General features: G+C 47.7%; 3 protein-coding genes across 3 annotated transcripts; 2 read left to right on the top strand and 1 right to left on the bottom strand.

Annotated features, from left to right (window-relative positions):
• Nucleotides 1-427: 427 nt before the first annotated feature.
• PtA15_12A68 (uncharacterized protein) lies at nucleotides 428-12,242 on the top strand (the record flags this gene model as incomplete). Its single annotated transcript, XM_053162228.1, has 9 exons — nucleotides 428-687; nucleotides 774-974; nucleotides 1,236-1,483; nucleotides 1,557-1,654; nucleotides 1,753-1,790; nucleotides 9,622-9,925; nucleotides 11,653-11,905; nucleotides 11,996-12,093; nucleotides 12,183-12,242. The coding sequence occupies 9 exons, from the start codon at nucleotides 428-430 to the stop codon at nucleotides 12,240-12,242; spliced, it is 1,560 nt and encodes a 519-aa protein (XP_053025638.1).
• A 1,624-nt stretch (nucleotides 12,243-13,866) lies between these two features.
• Nucleotides 13,867-14,481, bottom strand: PtA15_12A67 (uncharacterized protein; the record flags this gene model as incomplete). The annotated part of the gene is made up of 1 exon (XM_053162227.1): nucleotides 13,867-14,481. The coding sequence occupies one exon, from the start codon at nucleotides 14,479-14,481 to the stop codon at nucleotides 13,867-13,869; it is 615 nt and encodes a 204-aa protein (XP_053025637.1).
• A 1,426-nt stretch (nucleotides 14,482-15,907) lies between these two features.
• Nucleotides 15,908-17,387, top strand: PtA15_12A66 (uncharacterized protein; the record flags this gene model as incomplete). The annotated part of the gene is made up of 7 exons (XM_053162226.1): nucleotides 15,908-15,965; nucleotides 16,040-16,052; nucleotides 16,126-16,543; nucleotides 16,626-16,694; nucleotides 16,773-17,015; nucleotides 17,091-17,196; nucleotides 17,287-17,387. 7 exons carry the CDS (start codon nucleotides 15,908-15,910, stop codon nucleotides 17,385-17,387), a joined length of 1,008 nt encoding a protein of 335 aa, XP_053025636.1.
• Nucleotides 17,388-18,705: the final 1,318 nt, after the last annotated feature.

Raw genomic sequence — 18,705 nt, 5'->3', positions numbered from 1 at the left:
AGAGCGGCATATGAGTACACAAGGTGCCGAAGTCGGCATAACAATGAATGAAGCAAGGACCAATAGCGGCGGATATAGGTATAGATAAGGCCGAGAGTCTTACCTTAAGCGGAATGCAAGGAGCGACTTCCTGATCCGGAAGGCTTCACAACCGGAAATAGGAGAGAAAGATAAAAAAAGCGTTGATGAGATGAGGATTTGGGCCACAGTATAAAAGGACACGGCTTGTACACAATTCAAGGTCATCGCTTGGCTCCTGCTCGGCGCCAATTGCTTAAGGAGCCAAGCGATCCAGGACAATCGGGACCTGTAGTTAATTGCAAAGTCGGGGGGGGGGGGGGGCGGGATGCTGCCAATTTTTTTTTTGGTGGGCGCGTCGGTCCGCTTAATGTTAAACCGTTAATTGCCCGGTGCCCCCCTTTCCATAATGGGCCATTGGGCGCCTTGCGAAGCAGCTCCTGCGAACTTGGCCACACCGGCGGAGTCCACTCCGCATTGTGGAGTATTATTACAAGTCCGCCGGCACTGGCGTGGTTTCACTGCTTGTTCTACGGACCACACAAGCCTCCCGCTGCGCTTCGGTATATCACCCAAGAATTCGCCTAATCCAGCCTCTTTGGCGGAGGGATTCAAATTCCCGATTCGTCAAGAATGTTGGCCAGACTGGTCCTTGGCAGCACCGGCGGAGTAGACAGGTAATCTACTGCTCGCTACCGCTCCGCATTGTGGAGTTCTATGTAGCTAGCGTGCCGGAGCCGATGAGTCCTTATCAGTCTGTACCCTCATGGTGGCGCCTTCTGCACGTTTCTTGATTTGCCCACCTCAAAGGAAGCTCGACCATCGCTCCTTTCCGCATATTTTCACTCGTCAACATCCTCAGCTGGCTCCAAAGTTACCCAAACTCAAAGAATCAACCAGCCTGCCCCTTCTATCTTGAAAGGCTCGCGAGACCCTGCCGTTCCGCGTTCCCACTGGTCTGTCCTCTTGCACTTTTTCTGATCTTAGTCATTTGCTCTTCCAAATACTCCGCGCGCGAACATCTTCCATTTCTCAACGTTTTCTCTACCTTTCTCGTACTACCGCTTCTCTTCTTCCACGTTTGCTCCGATCAAAGGTAAAAGCAAGCTTCTATTTTATCTGGAGATAGATTGACAAAGAATACTGACTCATATGCCATTCACCTTCAAGTCTCCACATTCGCACAGCCAACAGATTGGATTCTTTCGATCACATAGGTTACAAGACCCAAGCATGAAATCCACCATCGCCATGCTTTTCAGCACCATCGTGCTGCTGCTCATCAATGACGCAGTTCACACACAAGCCAATGGAGACAGCACCCCACAGCCAGGGGAAAAGGTAAACACCGCTAGTTTAGGGCCAGGTCGCAATGTCGGGGGCGCTCCCTACGATGGTCCTGGGAAAGAGTTTTATTGCAATGCAAAAGGTGTACCAATTTTTTGCCTATTCCTTGCTAACAACAGTAAGTTGGAAGGATGTTTTCTATTGAGTTACCGTACAAACCAGAGACTGATTTTATCCCACCATTCTCTCAGACCGCAAAACCGCCAAAGATTTGAGTTATGCATATGATTGGCCGACATCATTCTTTCGCTGTCCTACAGGGACTTGGGGCATTTGTTGTTCAAAGGAGGTAAGAAAACTCCTTGAGGCCCTTTTCAACTGAGGGCATTCTTGCTGAAAATCTGCTTGCCATCCCCCTTTGACTTTCCCATTATGTACACTCTCTAGCCCAAGTCGCTAACGGATTATGAATGCTGCGATTTTGCGTCTCGTCATGGGGATCCTGTGAACCCACCAAGCCGCCTTATGTAATTCTGGGGAAACCTGAGTTTGAGATATGTACATACGTATAAAAATCTGGGGTTTCCCCTCAAATCTTGATTTGGATACGCTGTCAAGGAGAACTTTTCCACGAAAAAAGCCCTGCGGGGTAGTGGAACCCGAAGTGGCTCACAAGAGGAATGGTGATGAAATTACATGTGTAGAGAGGATAAACTATATATACATGTAATTACATAAGCAAGAAGGTGGTTTAGGTGAGAGCTAAGCCTGTAACCCCCGCTGGGTTACAACACTCCCCTTGCCTAGGCACCCAACATAATTCTCCCCCAGAAATTTTCAAAGGCCTCCTTGCCAAGTGCCTTGGTGAGAAAATCCGCTCATTGATCAGAAGTAGGCACCCACACAATATCTGTTTCTTTTCTGTGAAGAGCTTGGCAAGTTAGAAGAAAATCCGGATCCACGTGCTGTACTCTTTTATTGGCAGAGTCATCCGTACCCACACAAATAACAGCTTGATTATTACAATGTAAATGTCCTACAAATTCTTTCTTCAGTATATCAGTAAGGAGATGTTTCACCCATAGCACATGTCTAGTCCCACTTCCCAGGGCCATATATTCTGCCTGGCACATGGATGCCGCAACTGTTGCAAAACATCAAGATTCCCATTAAAGAACCAGGCACACCACAAAAGAAATGAGGGGAGTGGGTGTCAGGTGATGTGAAGCTGATTCCAGCCTTTATTCTAACCTTACACTGTGAAAAAAAACTCAAGAAACTTCTGGGCCATGCTCAAAAACCGCGGACTCAGAAGGATTAGTGGAACTCATGGCCTGCCACGCGTGGTGACTACACGGAACCCCAAAGACAATTGTGTTGGATAGGGGTAGTGTCTTTATTTTGCAAATCACCAGAGAACTGAGTAGCAAATTGGGTACATGACTGTGTCCATCAACAGCCCATCACCCCCGGACCAACAGGCAGTCTGAGATAGTCAATAAAGCCATTGATCAGTACCTGAGGCACTTTGCGGGGTACCATCAAGACAACTGGGAGCCCCTGCTGATGCTGGCGGAGTTTGCACACAACAACAACAGCCCACACGAGTCCACCTGCATATCCCCTTTCAAAGCAAACTATGGGTTCAACCCCACGTACGCAGGAGTACCCACAAGAAATCAGGGCCTGCCATGGGTGGAGGCCCGACTCCAGAAAATTGTGGAGGTTTAGAAGGAGCTGACCGCAAGACTAGAGGAGGCGCAGACGGCCATGAAGACCCAATTTGAAAAGGCCTGAGGGACACCCCAGATTGGAACATTGGCAACATGGTGTGGCTCAACAGTTGCAACATATCCATCACACAGCTGTGAAACTCCATAAAATATGATGTGTCCTATGGGAGTTGAACCCATGTCTCTTATATCCATGTCAAGTGTACTAACCAATGTACTAAGGACACTTGGATATGAATGGCTGCAGGTGGGTGAATGAACATCCACTGGTGTCACATGAAGATCCCTAATTGAGGGTAAGACCTGTAAATGACAGGTCATGAATGAGTGACACCAGCAGGTATGATAAAGCTAAGAGTAGCAGAACCACAACCTGACAACAGCTGTGCCCCAAGCTAAGCCACTGTTGTCTTGGGTCATTCCCAATAGTATCAAAAATTTCCCAATCTTGATACCGGCTGACGCTACCCCTTTCAATGAAGGGGGTTCACCCTGTCTTCCACGTGTCTGTTCTTAGGAAACACATCACGGAAACCATAGAAGAGCGCAAGACGGCGCCCCCAGGACCAGTGATAGTAGAGGAGGAGGAGGAGGAGATTTTGGACTGCCGGAGGCGATGGGGGAAGACAGAATACCTCATTGCGTGGAAAGCCTACAGACCGGAGGACAACTCGTGGGAAACAGAAGGTAACCTGGACCATTGTCAGAATTTGCTACAGGACTTCAATCAAAAATTTCTGGAGGCGGAGTCATGACACAACAGGACTAGAAGATTCAGGTGAAGGAGATAACCGGGTTTAAGCTTTTTCCGCATGGGTTTTTTTATTGCTGCCTGGGGAAGAGGACACAGAGCCGGGGGCTTGGGCTTTAAGGGTGGGATAGTGTTATGAGCCGCACCCGCGCGCCGTGACCTATCAGGATATACATGTTACATTACACAAGCATGTCACAGCTCCTTGTCATAAGGAAGAGCAGGGGGAATATCATCACAGTCCCCCATCTAGCAATCAACCGTTTCAGCTAGAGAACCCAGACCCAGAACCTCTCCCCAACCAAGACCCTAACAGTGTTAGGCCAGATAGGCTCTACCCCCCGTTCCAGACCTGCAACCAGTGCACCCTGCCATGTGGCCCAGCAGAAATATCAACTAAGTTCCACCCAAATGGAAAAATAGCTGGCCAATGTGAATCTGGCCTGAGTGGGATCCCTGAAGAAATCAGCTGGCTCATCTATAGATACAGGTCAGAGGTCTTACAACAGCTATTCACAGATATCCATAACCTGCCACCCCAGAGGTTTCAGAATTGGATTGCAACCACTTATTTCCAACCAGGTGGGGAACATTTTTGAGCCTTTGTCTCTAAAGTGACCACAGGACACAAGGTTTTTGGATGGGCACTGTTTGGATTTCTTGGGATAAAGAAACAACAAACAGTAAGATAGAAAGAGAGAGAGGAAAAGATAAGATCTGAATGATGATAATCAAGGTTCTGTGGACCTGAAGTTGGAAACTAACATCCACTAGCAATGCTAATACTTAATGGAGTGCTGCCAAGCTGTGCCAGAGTTTGCAACAGCCTCTTCTCACAATGGAAATGTGGAAGGTATCTGAATTAGACAAGTCTAATAAGCCACAATTTTTTAGACTTCTCTGTGTATATTCAAGGTTCTTCAAAGGGAAACCTATGTGGTTTTTTTCCTGACAGAAACCACAGAAAAAGAAGCATATGCAACAGTGGGTCAGCTACGCTAACCATAGCTGTTAGTGTAGCGTAGCGCAGCGCAAATGCACAATATTTTAGCGTAGTGTTAGCGCAATTGCGCGCATCTGCGCTGCCGCTACGCGCAGAGGGTGCAAAGCTATTTTAGCTTTCAGCGTAGCGTTAGCGCAGATTTGCGCAATGGCGCTAACGCTAAGCACACAGGGCGCAAAAGAGCGTTCGCTACGCTGCGCTACAGCGCTTTTTGAGGCAAAAAAGGGCTTTTTTCCGCTCAAAGTGCCTTAGCGCAACGTAGCGGCTGTAGTGTAGCGCCAATGCTAAACAAAAATTGGCCTGCTGTTAGCGCTGCTGAAAATTAGCGTAGCGTAGCGGCGCTAACACTATTCAAAAAAGGCCAGCGCTTTTTGCCACTACACTAAAAGTTAGGGCTAAAATAGTGTAGTTTAGCTTAGTGGCCCACTGTTGGCATATGCTAAAGATTGATCCTTGAGAGTAGAAGTCTAGATGTATATATGTACCTGTGATCAAAGAGGAGAGAAGCAAACAAGAGGAGATAAATCAGTCAAAGAGACAGAGAGGAACTCCTCTGAGATAAGCAAGGGTCAACAAAAAAAGGGTACTAACTGTCAATATTCCTGTTGGTGATACTGGAAGTGAAGTGGCCTTGTTCTGGTGATCCTGGGTTTTCTGGAGGTGTGGTTCTGGTCTGCTGAAGTCTGTGTATCCTCCAGCTGCATGGGGGATCTTTAATGGCCGCAGATGGTGGAAGAAGGTCTGATCTAAGGGTATTTTCTCTTGAGTAAGTAGATTGCTGGATGGGAAGAGTGTGATGATCTCCCCCTGGCTCCCTCATAACTGAGGGAGCTGTGACATGTCCCTTGAGCGTAGTCTACAGCGCTCTGGCACAGCTCATAACACTACCCGGCCCTTGGCTTTGTGTCCTCCTCCCCAGGCAGCATTAAAAAAACCACATTGGTAAAAAAGCTTGCCCTCACTTGAACCACCGTGTTCTCCAGTGCCTCTCTGCTGCTCCTGGGAATTTTGATTTGAAGTCTGCTAATAATTCTTGTGAGTGTTGAAGATGATCCTCCGGCTCCCATGAATTATCCTCTGGCCCAAAACCCTTCCACACCACCAAGTATTCCTTCCACTTACCCTTCCTCCTACAGTCCAAGATTTCATCAACCTCCCATTCCTTGTTGCTGCCCATCAGGATTGGGTTTGTTTGCACGCCTCTTTGTCCCAACATTGTTTCCGTGTTGTGTTTCCTAAGGAAAGACATGTGAAAAACTGGATGAATTCTGTGCATTGTTGCTGGTAGAGTTAGTTTGTACACTGAAGGATCATACGTCAGGTCAAACCCGTGGGCAAAAGTTGACAACCAGACGCGGGCCTAACCTGAGAGTGTAGTTCAGGCCCAAACCTCACCTTGACCACATTTTTGGGGTCTTTGGAGGTTGTAAATTTTAAATCTATCTTTGCTTTGTGATTGCTCCAGCCCAAAAAAAGCTTCATTTTTATGGGTCCCCTCGATTGGGACCTGGGCACACATACATACTGTAAGCCCATATGTATGGAATTTGTATATTCTATGGGGTTCAAACATTTTATAAAGCCATATTTTTATGTTTCATAAGCACATCTATGTACATAAATTAGTTTGGAGACTAGGATGACCAAAGCCAGGAAGCCGCTTGGGTCTCAATCAAGCCTGAGATTGATGGAAGTCACTGCAAAAAAAACTGTGTCAACTGTGAGCAGTTGACATGCGGTAACTCTGAGGAAGCTTGTGGTGTTACACCAGCCTTACTCAAGGTTTGAATCAACCCAAGCTTTAATGCACAGTCACTGTGCACCTTGCACAGTGACTGTGCCAACAAAGAAACTTCTGCATTCAGGTGGAGTTAAAATGGCAGCTTGGCTTGTGTATCCTGCATGTCAACTGCAAGCAGTTGACCAAGTTTTTTTTGCAGTGAGTTGAGATGATGGGAAAAAGATAAAGGAAACAAGTTTAGAATCATGTCAACTCTCAATGCTGCATTCCGAGGGATGCATTGGTGTGATTCGTATCACTTCATAAGAATGGCTGATTGTGGACCGTCATATCCTTCCCAATAAACTGAGATTTGCCAATAGATGTGGTTGTTATTGTTGATTTCTTTTGTTGCGCAGGTTTCAGAAGTGGCTTTGCTTTCTTGGATAGTTTCTTTGGCTGTGTTGGTGGTTTCTCATCTTGTCTCCTCTTCCGCTGAGCTGATGATGCTTCACCCAAGGCCATCTTTATCTGATAGGCTCTACAGAAGAAAGCTGAACTTCACTTCCTCACATTATTCTCTCCAAAGGTTGACGTCCAGCTAACCCTGACCACCTGTGGCCCCGGCCTTGGGGCCCCTAATATTTTTTTGGAAAAATCCAGGCTCCCCAATTGGGACCTCCCAAAAGTTTGAGTCAACGGATGACTACCGCAACTGCACATACATGAAATGCAGGGATAAAACTGGCTACAGGGCATTATGGCATGTTACAGGGCGCTATGCAACATTACAGAGCAATATGGCGTGTTGCGGTACCCAAAATGAGAAATACAAAATAATCATCCTTGGTACAATAGAGGCTGGTTGCAGAAAACCTTGTTACTGCTAACTGTAACAGCATAACTAGGTAATGGAGATTGATTTGATACAAAATTAGCTCCAATATTGTATTTAATTGTATTGATCCAGTGTTGTCTATGGGAGGTCCAAATAGTGATTTTTCACCCCCTTTACGCATGTACATGAGGGTGACATTAGCAAATTGAAAACAATTACCACCTTCATGAGCATGTAAATAACATGAATTGAACCCCAAGAAATCATCTCAATCAACAAACATTTCAAATGGAACAATGATTGGACTGTGGCCATTTTGTCTTAGTAGTTTGAACTGAGTTCCAGTTGAGTTCCAGATGAATTCTGTATGAATTCTGCATAATTTATGGATTAATCCAGGATCAGTTTCAAATCAGTTTTCAATGAGTTCCAGCAACGGTGCAACCAATACAATTTATTTATTGTATGTGCATATACATTGGATTGTATTGGATGCTCAATACATGATATTTTTTAAGCTGTGGATTGCATTGCGCAGACAATTCAATTGATCCCAATCCAAGGTATTGGTTACCAAATAAATGAAACACAGAAATCATGTATAGGATTGGATTTCCATGGTATAGGATTGGATTTCCAATCCTATACCAATCCTGTATATGGGGGATTGTCCTTTGCATTTCTCAGAAAGGAGCTGACAGGGGGATAAAAACAAATCTGGTACACAGCGGGGGATACCAAGCAACAAATTGGGGGGGAGGGGAAGATAAAACTGTGTAAAAAGATAAAAAAAAGAAAATTCTAGTTGCCTTGTTCCTTTGTCTTGCTACTTGAAGGGTTGCTGGAGGCTTTAATTTTAGCTTGCTTGGGCTTTGATTCCGCGGCCTCTTCCAAGGCTTGGTCAATGATACCCTGATATTTCACTTTGTCCACTTTTCCTCTTCTCACTGTGTCGTTGTGATGCTTGTAAAACTTCTATTCATTTAATATCTTGTAAATCTTTGGACTTGATAGTTACAATCTTGTTGTTCAACCTGTTTTCTTTGGTTTTCACATCACATCCTCTCTTGAGTGGAGGACTTCCTGTCAATCTACAGCTCCCTGTAGGACCAGATCTGCAGCCAGCAAACCTAAATTTTTGCGAGACATGCTGTCCCAGAGGCTGCAGATCTGGGTAGATCTGTAAGTTTGGATGGATATCACAGTGCACAATCAATCAGAACCAAGCTTGGAAAGCGGTGTAGTATCCAAGATTCACAGCTTTCCACCTGTCACAGCCCCTCTTGCGATAAAAGTGAGTGCTGGTCAGCGTGGGTGGCCTGGTGGGTAGCGATGGAGCAGCAGCTCGACGAAGACCTCCGCAAACTCCGACAGCTCACCCTCGAACTCCGGAAAACGCTGCCGGAGACCACCCTCCCATCCGAACACCCCCCAGTAAGCCGTCCCGGTGCTCGCCCTAACCACATAACTCCATACTGACCATCCCCCTCCGCAGGAAAACCCACGGCGCCATCCGCAAGCCCCGTTCGCCCGGGGCCCAGCGCCCGCCGAACGGCCCCCAGCACCGCCGCCGCCAGCCGATGCCCGCCGCGGCATGCCCCCGCCGGTGCTCCCAGCCGAGATGGCCGACCCCTCCGTGAAGCCCAGCCCGGGCCCTCCGCAAGAGCCTGCCATTCGGGACCCTCGGCTGAAGAAACGGCTGTCCCTGTCTTCTGAGCAGCCGCCCCTCAGACAGGCGCCCGCCCCGGAGCCCAAGCCCCTCGACCCCGCCGACCACCATCGCGGCCGGGACCACCGCTCGAGAGCGCCCTCGCCCCTGCGCAGGTCCCGCTCCCACAGACCCACTGGCGAGCGGCGCCGGCAGCGCTCGACGGACGACGACGATCCCCGCCGGGCGCGCTCCAGACGGTCGTCCCCGGAGCCCTCCTCGCGGCGCCATCGGTCGCGATCCAGACGGTCGAGCCGCCCGCCGGATCTCGTGGAACCCGGCTGCTCTCAGGAAGACGAGGACGAGGACGAGGACTCGGAGGGGCCCTGGACGGAGGAGCGGGCCGCCGAGGAGCAGCGCAGATACCGCGACGAGATGGCCCGATACTACGTCGAGCTCGAGGCCTACGAACGCCGCAAACGCGAGCGCGACTTGTACTTCGCCCACTCCACCGTCCTCGGCCCCCGCAAAGCCGTCGGCGGCGGGCTGCGGAGGAGAGACTCGACCGAGGAGTACTTCCAGCGCAGCCTCGAGTCCGTCGATGCCTCCTGTGCCCACAACAGTCGCAGGTTCTCAATCGCTAGCGACCGCTCCACTCTGGACGAGCCCAAGCCGCCTCCCGACTTCCAAGAAGCGACCCACAAAGTCCTGCCGGTCGATGCCGAACAAGAAACCGTCGAGGCCGCCGCCGTCCTCTTAGGTCTTGGCCTCACCCGCCCCGTCGAACTCGTCAGCCAGCCCAAAGCGCATCATAAGCAACAACCGATCAAGCCATTAGAAGACCCGACCCGGGCGTTCATCACCGAGATCCTCGACGCCGACGCCCAGCTGAGCTCTTCCCGCGCCAACCGGCCCGCCAAGCCCCCCGCGCCGACTTCCTCGCAGTCTCTGCCTGCCCATGCACATCCAAACCCGCCGGTCCAGAAGCCTACTTCGGGGACGATCTCGGCGGTGCTTGCGGCGCATCTCGACCGCCCGCACTCGCCAAACCATGCCGCTATCAGTCTCATCCGGCTGCCCCTGCCCACCACATCCTCTTCCTCGGGCCCTGGGCCCGGGCCGGGTCCATCCAGAACCCGCCCCCTCGACCGCCTCGACTCCGCCCTCCCCTCTCGCAAGAAGCAGAAACTGGGCGATCCCCCGGCTCCTGCCGCCGTCCCCCGTCCTCATCTCCGTGACCCCAACAGTGGCCGCCATTAGGACGTCCTTCGTCGGCGACCCGTGCGCCATCCCTCTGGCCCCCCTTACCCCTTGCCAAAAAAACACACACACATACGCACTTGATGCCACGGCTTGACCGCCTGTCCGGCGTCCACACCGACCCGCCGCTCATAAGTGCGTCCCAATGAGACGCCCATCGTCGACAAGACGAGTATCGCCCGGCCTCTGCCGATCAACCCTTGGCATTTCTGAGGACAACGGCGCTGTCCCGCTTGACAACAGCCTTCCTCGTCTCCTCTGTGATGTCTCCTTATCATCCTCGCCAAACACTCATATACATGCGCCCCACTCCGACCAAAACGTACCAAAAAACACACGGGTATCTGCTCTGTTACCATTCTCTCGTATCCGTCTGTGTATTTAAATAGATATCTTACCTTCATCCGATCGTTCTACCCAAAAGAAATGCAGATATAATGAGTACATTTCAAGAGGGGGGAGGGGGAGGGGGTGCAAATGATCTCAGCCGGATCATTGCTCTCCATGACTATGTATGTCTCTGAGGAAGACGATCCCGGAGGCGGTGAGTGTTGTCTGCAACTGTCTGCTTGGCATTCGCGCCCACGCGTGTGGCCTGGGCTGTGAAAGTGCGCAGTTGCCGGCTGCTCATCTCGCCCTTCCGCGCAAGCTCTTGCCCGGCTCTTGTCGGTCCCGATGCACAGTTTGATGGCAACGCTTGTGTGGCCCAACCGTATGAGCCTTGTATCCATCAAGATTAAGCCAAGTCATCAACACATATCAACCCCAGAAAATTTAACCACTTGAGAACAAATATGAATGGCCGAGGTGTCAAGATGTTGGTGGCTTCATCGGCCGCCGGCCCGGACTCCAGCACTTCCGGAGATCTTTGCGCAGAGATTCCGGAGACGGGGCATAACATGTGCTCTGGTCCCTGCTCTCTAGAAGGGACTTAATTTTAAAGTTAGCTCTTTAGTGCCCCGGGGTCCTCCCTTTTGGCTAGGGTCGACCACACACATCCACGGGCCCACGAAGAAATGACGACAAAGAAGAGAAAAAGAAGAGAGACGCTCGTCAGCCTTCTCCGTTTGCAGGGTCGGAGACCTGACACTTATGTACAGCCGGTGGTAGGGTCCATTAGTTATTGCGTATTAGTCACTGTAAAGCACCGCACCGTCCTGGCGGTACCGGCCTTGTATTCGTGGCTGATTATCGTTTCCATTCCACTCACAAAACTCGACCAATCAGCAACCAACCTCCCACCTTTCTTGCGCATTATCTGCGCTCCTCCCATTATTTCTCGCACGAATATATTCCATCTATCACTGTTTTCTAGACCGTTCTACTGTTGACCACCAGTCCTGACTTGAACACACCCTGACAGCCGGCAGATCGGATTCTTTCGCTTATATTAGGACACAAATCAAGACCCAAGCATGAAAACTAAATCCTCCATTCTGAGCTCCATCCTGCTGCTGCTCATCAGTACAGGGTCTCATGCGCGGGAAGCGGCAACCACCGGCCGATCCCCCCCATCCGCCCCCAACTTTGACCCCAACCGCTATTATACCCCACCATCAAACCCCCCGCAACCGGGCGACACATATTGGGAATCTCACAGTACTGCCGACAAATACTACATTCCTGTTTGCTTCGAAGGCAACCGGGGTAAGCTGAGCTTTTTCTCTTGGGATCCTCTCTGTGAATTTTCTAAACATACCATATATTTAGACTGATTTTATCCGACCATGCTTTTAGCCCGAAATATTCCCATAGATATATCTAAGGAAAAGGGCCGGAGCAAGCCGTTTTTTGTCTGTCAAGAAAATTCTAGGGGCTCTTTTTGTAAGAAGCTGGTCAGTAAAACTTCTAGGAGAATTTATCACTTCAAGTAATCCTTGCTAAAAATCCAATTTTGATTTCCAATGTGTTTTAAACTATCCAGTCCGATGGCCTTCCTGATCTGACCCGCTGTCACGAAGCGTATCAAGTTAAAAATCCGTAGCTCCGAATCTAAATCTACACTGTCTACATCAAAACCTTCACCTCTATGACCAACTGCTTTTTCCCTTGTTTCATCTTTGATTACATCAACACAAGCACCAGTCTGTTTTTCTTTTCTGCGGACATCGTACCTGCGGCTTTCATTCACTATGCCAACATAAAACCTGTTCTACATCAAGCTGATTCTGAGGAGATGGGTGACAGGCTTGCACTTCCAAGAAATAAATTCTGTGTAACATATGTTCTGACTGGATACCTCCATTCCAAGACCCCAGAAAGCCCCTACCAAGCCACCTCATGTAGCACAAATATAAATTACTTTTTTTCAAAATCCCCCTCATGTAAATCCCTGGATATGTATCCAAATTGACACTTTGTTTTGTTTTGTTTTGTTTTGTTTTGTTTTGTTGATTTATATTGGACAAGAGGACTGACTCTTTCCAGACCACTTGCTTTGCTCCAGTTGAGTCTGTTGAGGGGAACTTGGGTGACATGATGACTAAGTGAGAGATGACAAGATGTCAAGGACATAGTCCAGGAGCATTGAGTCAATGTATAATTATCATTCAGTGAAGTAAAAGAGAAGACAACTGAGACAGGGGCTGAACTACATAGGATGGTACATGATATGGGCCAGCTTGGAGTAGAAGCATACAACTCTATAAGAATATGATACACTATCTTAACAGAGTCTTTCATATGGGATGTGTCCTATGTCCATCAATCTGTCCTTTTTGTTGCAGTAAAGGACTTGACTCTGTCATGTATAAGGACCTATTTGCAACCAACAGAGGCTGTCAGTGTCAGCAATCAGAGATCAACAGGATTCTCAACAGCCTGGTTTGCATAGGCAGCTTTAACACTATTTCTATTACACTTTATCAAATGGAATTTTCAAGCATCAGAATTAGTGATTCCAGGCAAATATGGTGTTCAAAGGTGGTTTGCATAATTTTATGCCTGCATAAATCATAAAATCATAAAATCTTTTTTGCAGGGGATATGACTGTCTGATTATGTAATACAAAATTTCCTCACCAAAATATTTGTATGATTTTATGATTTATGCATGCATAAAATTATGCAAACCAACTTTGAACACCATAAATTCTGAACAGTTTGGCAAACTCTCATGATTAATAGAATGTCAATATTCCTAGTTCCAACGTGAACTGGACATGGAAACACTAGGAAACACTGCTTCATCTCCAAGCTCCATTTTCTTGCTTGTTATGATTTTTCTTCTATTATGCGGCAGCTTGTGATAAGTATCACTATCCTGCACCTTGAATATCAACTTTACAGCTACTACCATATCTATATATTTGATTACAAAAAGTGGTCTTGATATGTTCGTCGCAAACGGGATACATAGGGTAACTACACAGATAACTACTCATTGCGGGATAGCAGAACACTGAATCTTCTATCACCTATGAAACGGGGAGCTGTTGACTGTATTTTAGTATACATAGCTACTCAGACCAGACAAAATAGGAAAGAGGAATCACAATAGCGCAAGAGACTGATACAGTTGACAAATAATGTGGGTGTACGATCTTTTGCTTCGAATTATCTGAGTGAACGGAGGTTGAGAGCACTTTAGAGAATCTTACATGGCGATCTCAGAAGTATAAGATGGAGCTGTTGAGAGAAGATCGCGATTGTGATAGGTCTGAAAATTTGTTGGCCTGGTTGAGTGAATGGCCCGATTGTTTGTTAAGATCTAGGACGGAAGGGTCGGGAGTATCGCAATCATCGGGCTCGGATTCCGACTCGCTATCATCGAGATAGCCCCCATTGTTGAGTAAGAATCCGTCCAAAACAGCGTCATTTCGGAATAGTGGCCCACGCGGTTGGTGAGAGCCTTTAGTGGGCAAGGAGAGGAATTTCACGGGTGATCCCGGCGGAGGTTTGGCCGTCGGAGAAGCAGCCGGAGATGATGCGCGAAGGATGTGACGTAAGAGGTGCGACGCGGTACCATGGAGCGCAGTAGGAGCCCGATAGAGCAGACTAGCCGGCCTAATAGAAACAGTTGGACCTGGTGGCCGGATCGCCCGGACTCCGGCGAGCTTGTCCTGCCGACCGTCCGGCGGCCGGGTTCCCGAAGGGGTGTTGAATCGTAGCGGTCGGATGATGGAGAGCCTTGTGATGTTACGTCGACCACGTGGCGGGGGAACCGTCGAAGAAATCGAAAGAGAGGAGGCGGGCATAAGGCTAGTCAAATCTCCGGACTGCATGATCGTTGGCTTGTCCTGGTCCAGCTCTTCGGATTTGTGCTTGAGGGGAATTCGACTCCGAGGCCACTAATGAAGAAGTAAGCAAATACTTCAAGTAGCTGAGTGTGGATATTGACAATCTACAACGGGGAGGTGCATAGCGTGCCTAGATATGTCAGATATACGTTCGAAAAATGAGGCATTCACGATATCAACTGAAGACCTGGTAACCTACTGGATACTGCCTAGGCCTAACCAGCCAAGCCTTTTGGTCTCTTTACTCTATGTTGCCTTCGACCTCGGCAGGGCTCAACAATCACCGCTTCACACTCTTGGCGGTTGATGCGAGGTTACCGTGGCGACTGGGTTGAATTCGTATTGATGGCAACGGGAGTTTTGCTATGCTGAAGACTTGAAGAGACGCCAACTCTATTGTGAGTTGAAAAGATACAGAATCACGGACGCAGATGGGGGTGGTATGTAGCAATTTATTGGAGGAGACAATCGGTTTGAAATCCAGCTCAGTCTTTATTGGCCCGTCAGGTCACTCGACTCAAGCCTCTTGGTTGGAAGAAGATCGTGATGGGCACATTCATCGGCTGATGTGACCCACCGCTGGGAAAGCTGGGTTGCTCTTGATAGCGACTTTGGGTAAAACTCCGGAAGGCGTGATCGAAGGAGAAGGACTTGGACCGGGGAGCGGGAACTCCGAACCGACGCAATAGTCACCAGCTTTGTGCGAGTTCCAACTTGCAGGCTGCCTCCATGAGGTAGTGCCCTTGATACGAAGATAGATGGTATGTATGAGATGACTCTGTGGGGAGCACCCCTACAACCAAGGGCGTTCGACGTCCTCACAGAGGGATTCTACCATCAAGGGACCATGATGGAATCATTTTGGGGTCTTGTCCCCGTTTCCCGCGGCGGTAAGGCTAATTATTTAGTTTCAGGATGTGGCATCGAGTCGAAGGAAATGATGTAATTTATGATTGTGGAAGATTGAAGACACGGCTCAACAAACCATCCTCGGATTCCGCCTTTAATTGCCGAGCATGAACAAAGAAACAGTCAAAGTGGGGTTGGTAATCTTCAAGTGTGCTTATCTATGAATCACCGTTTTTTGTTTACACGGCGGATTCTGTCTGTTGAGCTGAAGATCTGGAACCGTTGGCCACAAAGGTCCGTCGGTCCATGATCCGGGCTTGCAAGTTTCGGGTGGGCTTTTGGCACGGGCCGCCCGCCCAGAAGCGAGGTGAGGAAAACGTCAGAGTTGACTCAACACTCTGACTCCTCAATTTGCTGTCAATCGCATCGTTTCCGATTATCAACATCCATACCATTCGGCATTCGGTTCATTCGGCATTCGGTTCATCCAATTGGTCGACTAGCTCATCAACTATTAGTCCACGAAACATCTCGAAAAACTTAGTCTCTCTCCTCATATTCAATGACTATCCAGACTGCCTTGACTGCGGCCCTTGGGATCCGGGTCCCGATCGTCCAAGGTTCGTAATTCGCAATGTCCTAACTACATTTAGCAGCAACCTAATAAAATGTCTTTCTTCTCCGTTGGTCGTAGGTGGGATGATGTGGTAATAACAGGTTGCCCTCAAGTATTCGACAGGAAACAGGACAAGAGCTGATCGGTGCTATCTTCTCAATCAGGGTTGGTCTGCCCAAACTAGTCGCGGCAGTATCTAATGCCGGCGGTTTAGGGATCCTCACCGGGCTCACACAACCCACGCCAGAAGCACTGAGACAAGCGATACGAGAGACCCGGAAGATGACCTCGAAGCCGTTCGGAGTGAACCTCACATTCTTACCATCAATCAATCCTCCACCATACACCCTGTTTGCCCAAGTGATCATCGACGAAGGCATCAAGGTTTGTGAAACAGCTGGTGGACCAAGCGCTACTCCAATCATCCAGATGCTTCGCAAAGCAAATATTTATGTGATACATAAATGTACTAGTGTCCGACATGCCAATAGTGCGGTTAAGATCGGTGCCAATATGCTCTCTATCGATGGCTTCGAATGTGCTGGCCATCCTGGCGAGGACGACATTGGTGGGGTTGTTCTGGTCAGTGTTCTCTTCTGCAAGATTTCTTCCGATTAACTTCTCACAAGTCTTAGATGGTTTTCGCTTGTGACTATACCTGCAGCTAGCTCGAGCTGCTCAGGAGCTCAAAGTCCCATTCATCGCTTCAGGTGGTTTCGCAAACGGCAGAGGGGTTTGTCCACTTTCTTTAGTTTACCTATTATTGATTTATTTTTGACTGATTGCTCTTGATCTCATGCGTCAAACAAAGCTGGCGGGCGCGATTGCCCTGGGTGCAGCAGGAGTGAACATGGGCACTGCCTTTATGGTCACTGAAGAAGCAGAGATTCATCAAAATATCAAGGAAGAGATGATCAAAGCAGACGAACGGAATACAATCCACATCTTTCGCACCCTCAGGAACACTGCGCGTGTTTACAGAAACGAGGTGGCTATGGAAGTAGTCAAATTGGAAAACCGTCCGGGTGGGTGCGAATTTAAGGACATTGCCCACGTGAGTATCCAGCTTTAGCATCAACAGATCTACCTTTCGGCCCTCAATCTGACCTCTTATAAATGTTATCTCCAGCTCGTCTCTGGGGCGAGAGGGAAGAAAGTTTATGAAGAAGGGGATATAAATGCCGGTGTATGGACATGCGGGATCAGCGTTGGCCTGCTCACGAAAATCCAGTCATGTGGGTAACCTTATTCTCCTTCGCTGGTTTCTCATTGCTGTACAAAACTCTTCAGCTCGTTGACTCTACGAGTGGGATCTGGGTCATTAGGTGAATCCTTCATTCGTGAGTGCGAGCGAGACGCCGAAGAAGTCATTGGTGGCATGGCTCGCATGATCGTTCAACCATCCGCACCACAATCAAAACTTTGAAGTCGAGGGGGTTTGCGCCCATAGGCTGTTCCGATCTACGCTGGTTATTCTCTCCTGCATACACATCCGAACAAGCCGTCTCATCATTGTAGTACATGTATAACAGCAAACTTTCTTGTGTGTGTGAACCTTCTTTGACCATTCACTCATCATCATGTAGATTTCAACTCCTCATTTGTCCTTTTTGTGCCAACTATTTTTGATTCCCTTTGATCACCATTATTATGTACTCTTTTCTGGAAATTAAAGTCAATCCGCTGATCCAGCGTCTCTTCCTGATTTTACCATCTATAGGGGTGGAGAGCTACTGGCATGTAAGTATCTGCTGTGTACATTGTGGAACTTCTATGCTAGGCGTTATCTGAGCTTGGAAGGGAAATGTAGGAGTCATGGATAATGACAGACTACATGGGTGCTTGAAGGGCTGCCTTCCTTGAATAAGCTTCTGGGAGAATGTACACTAAGAATTTGTAGTGTGGTGCAATCTTTAGAACTATTCTTAATTCTATCTGACTCAGAACCCTAGTTACCTGTGTTCAGTGCGCAAGAGATGAGGAATGTTATATGTAAGGGATGTAAAGAGGGATGTTATATGTAAGTGATGTAAAAGAGTAATGTTATATGTAAGGGATGAAAAAGAGGAATGTTATATGTAAGGGATGTAAAGAGGAATGTTATATGTAAGGGATGAAGAAGAGGAATGTTATATGTAGGTGATGTAAAGAGAATTGTTATATGTATGAAATTTATCTATGTCAAAGGGGCAAGTTATATATATCAATTAATATTTCAAAATATTATAATTCAACTATTTATATCAAGTGATGAGTGCTAGTAATCTACAATATTACTATCAAGTGCAAACATGGGGAAAGAAGACAACAGGAAGGGTCAGAAGAGGCCTCCTTATATAGTAGATAAACTTGTCTGAGACTAGAAATATGTAGCTGAAAGATTCTTCTACTATGTGATGAGAATAGCTGTGTGAAATACAAAAGGGCTTGGTATTTTACTATCTAAGTAGGAATTTCTTTTCACAGAAGAGTGTATCAGATGTGATTATACTCTGAGAGTGGAAAATATTCTGAGATCTACTGTGTATCTACTGTAATCTGCTCTTATATGGAAAATACATCTATGAGCTATTTCTTAGAGGTGATTCTTGAATGTTACTATGAGATTTGTTACATGTCTGATACTTATGTAAAGAAATGTTACCAGTTTTCTGGGTGTGAAAATAATTGTGACAGCTGAGTGAAATTTAATATGGAGGTTATTTGTACTAACTATGTTTTGTATGTAGTTTTTACTGTACTTT

This window comes from Puccinia triticina, chromosome 12A, assembly GCF_026914185.1.
Source record: "Puccinia triticina chromosome 12A, complete sequence".
Lineage (NCBI taxonomy): Eukaryota > Fungi > Basidiomycota > Pucciniomycetes > Pucciniales > Pucciniaceae > Puccinia > Puccinia triticina.
The sequence above is the reverse complement of the archived record's forward strand: the minus strand, read 5'-3'. Positions and strand labels throughout refer to the sequence as shown.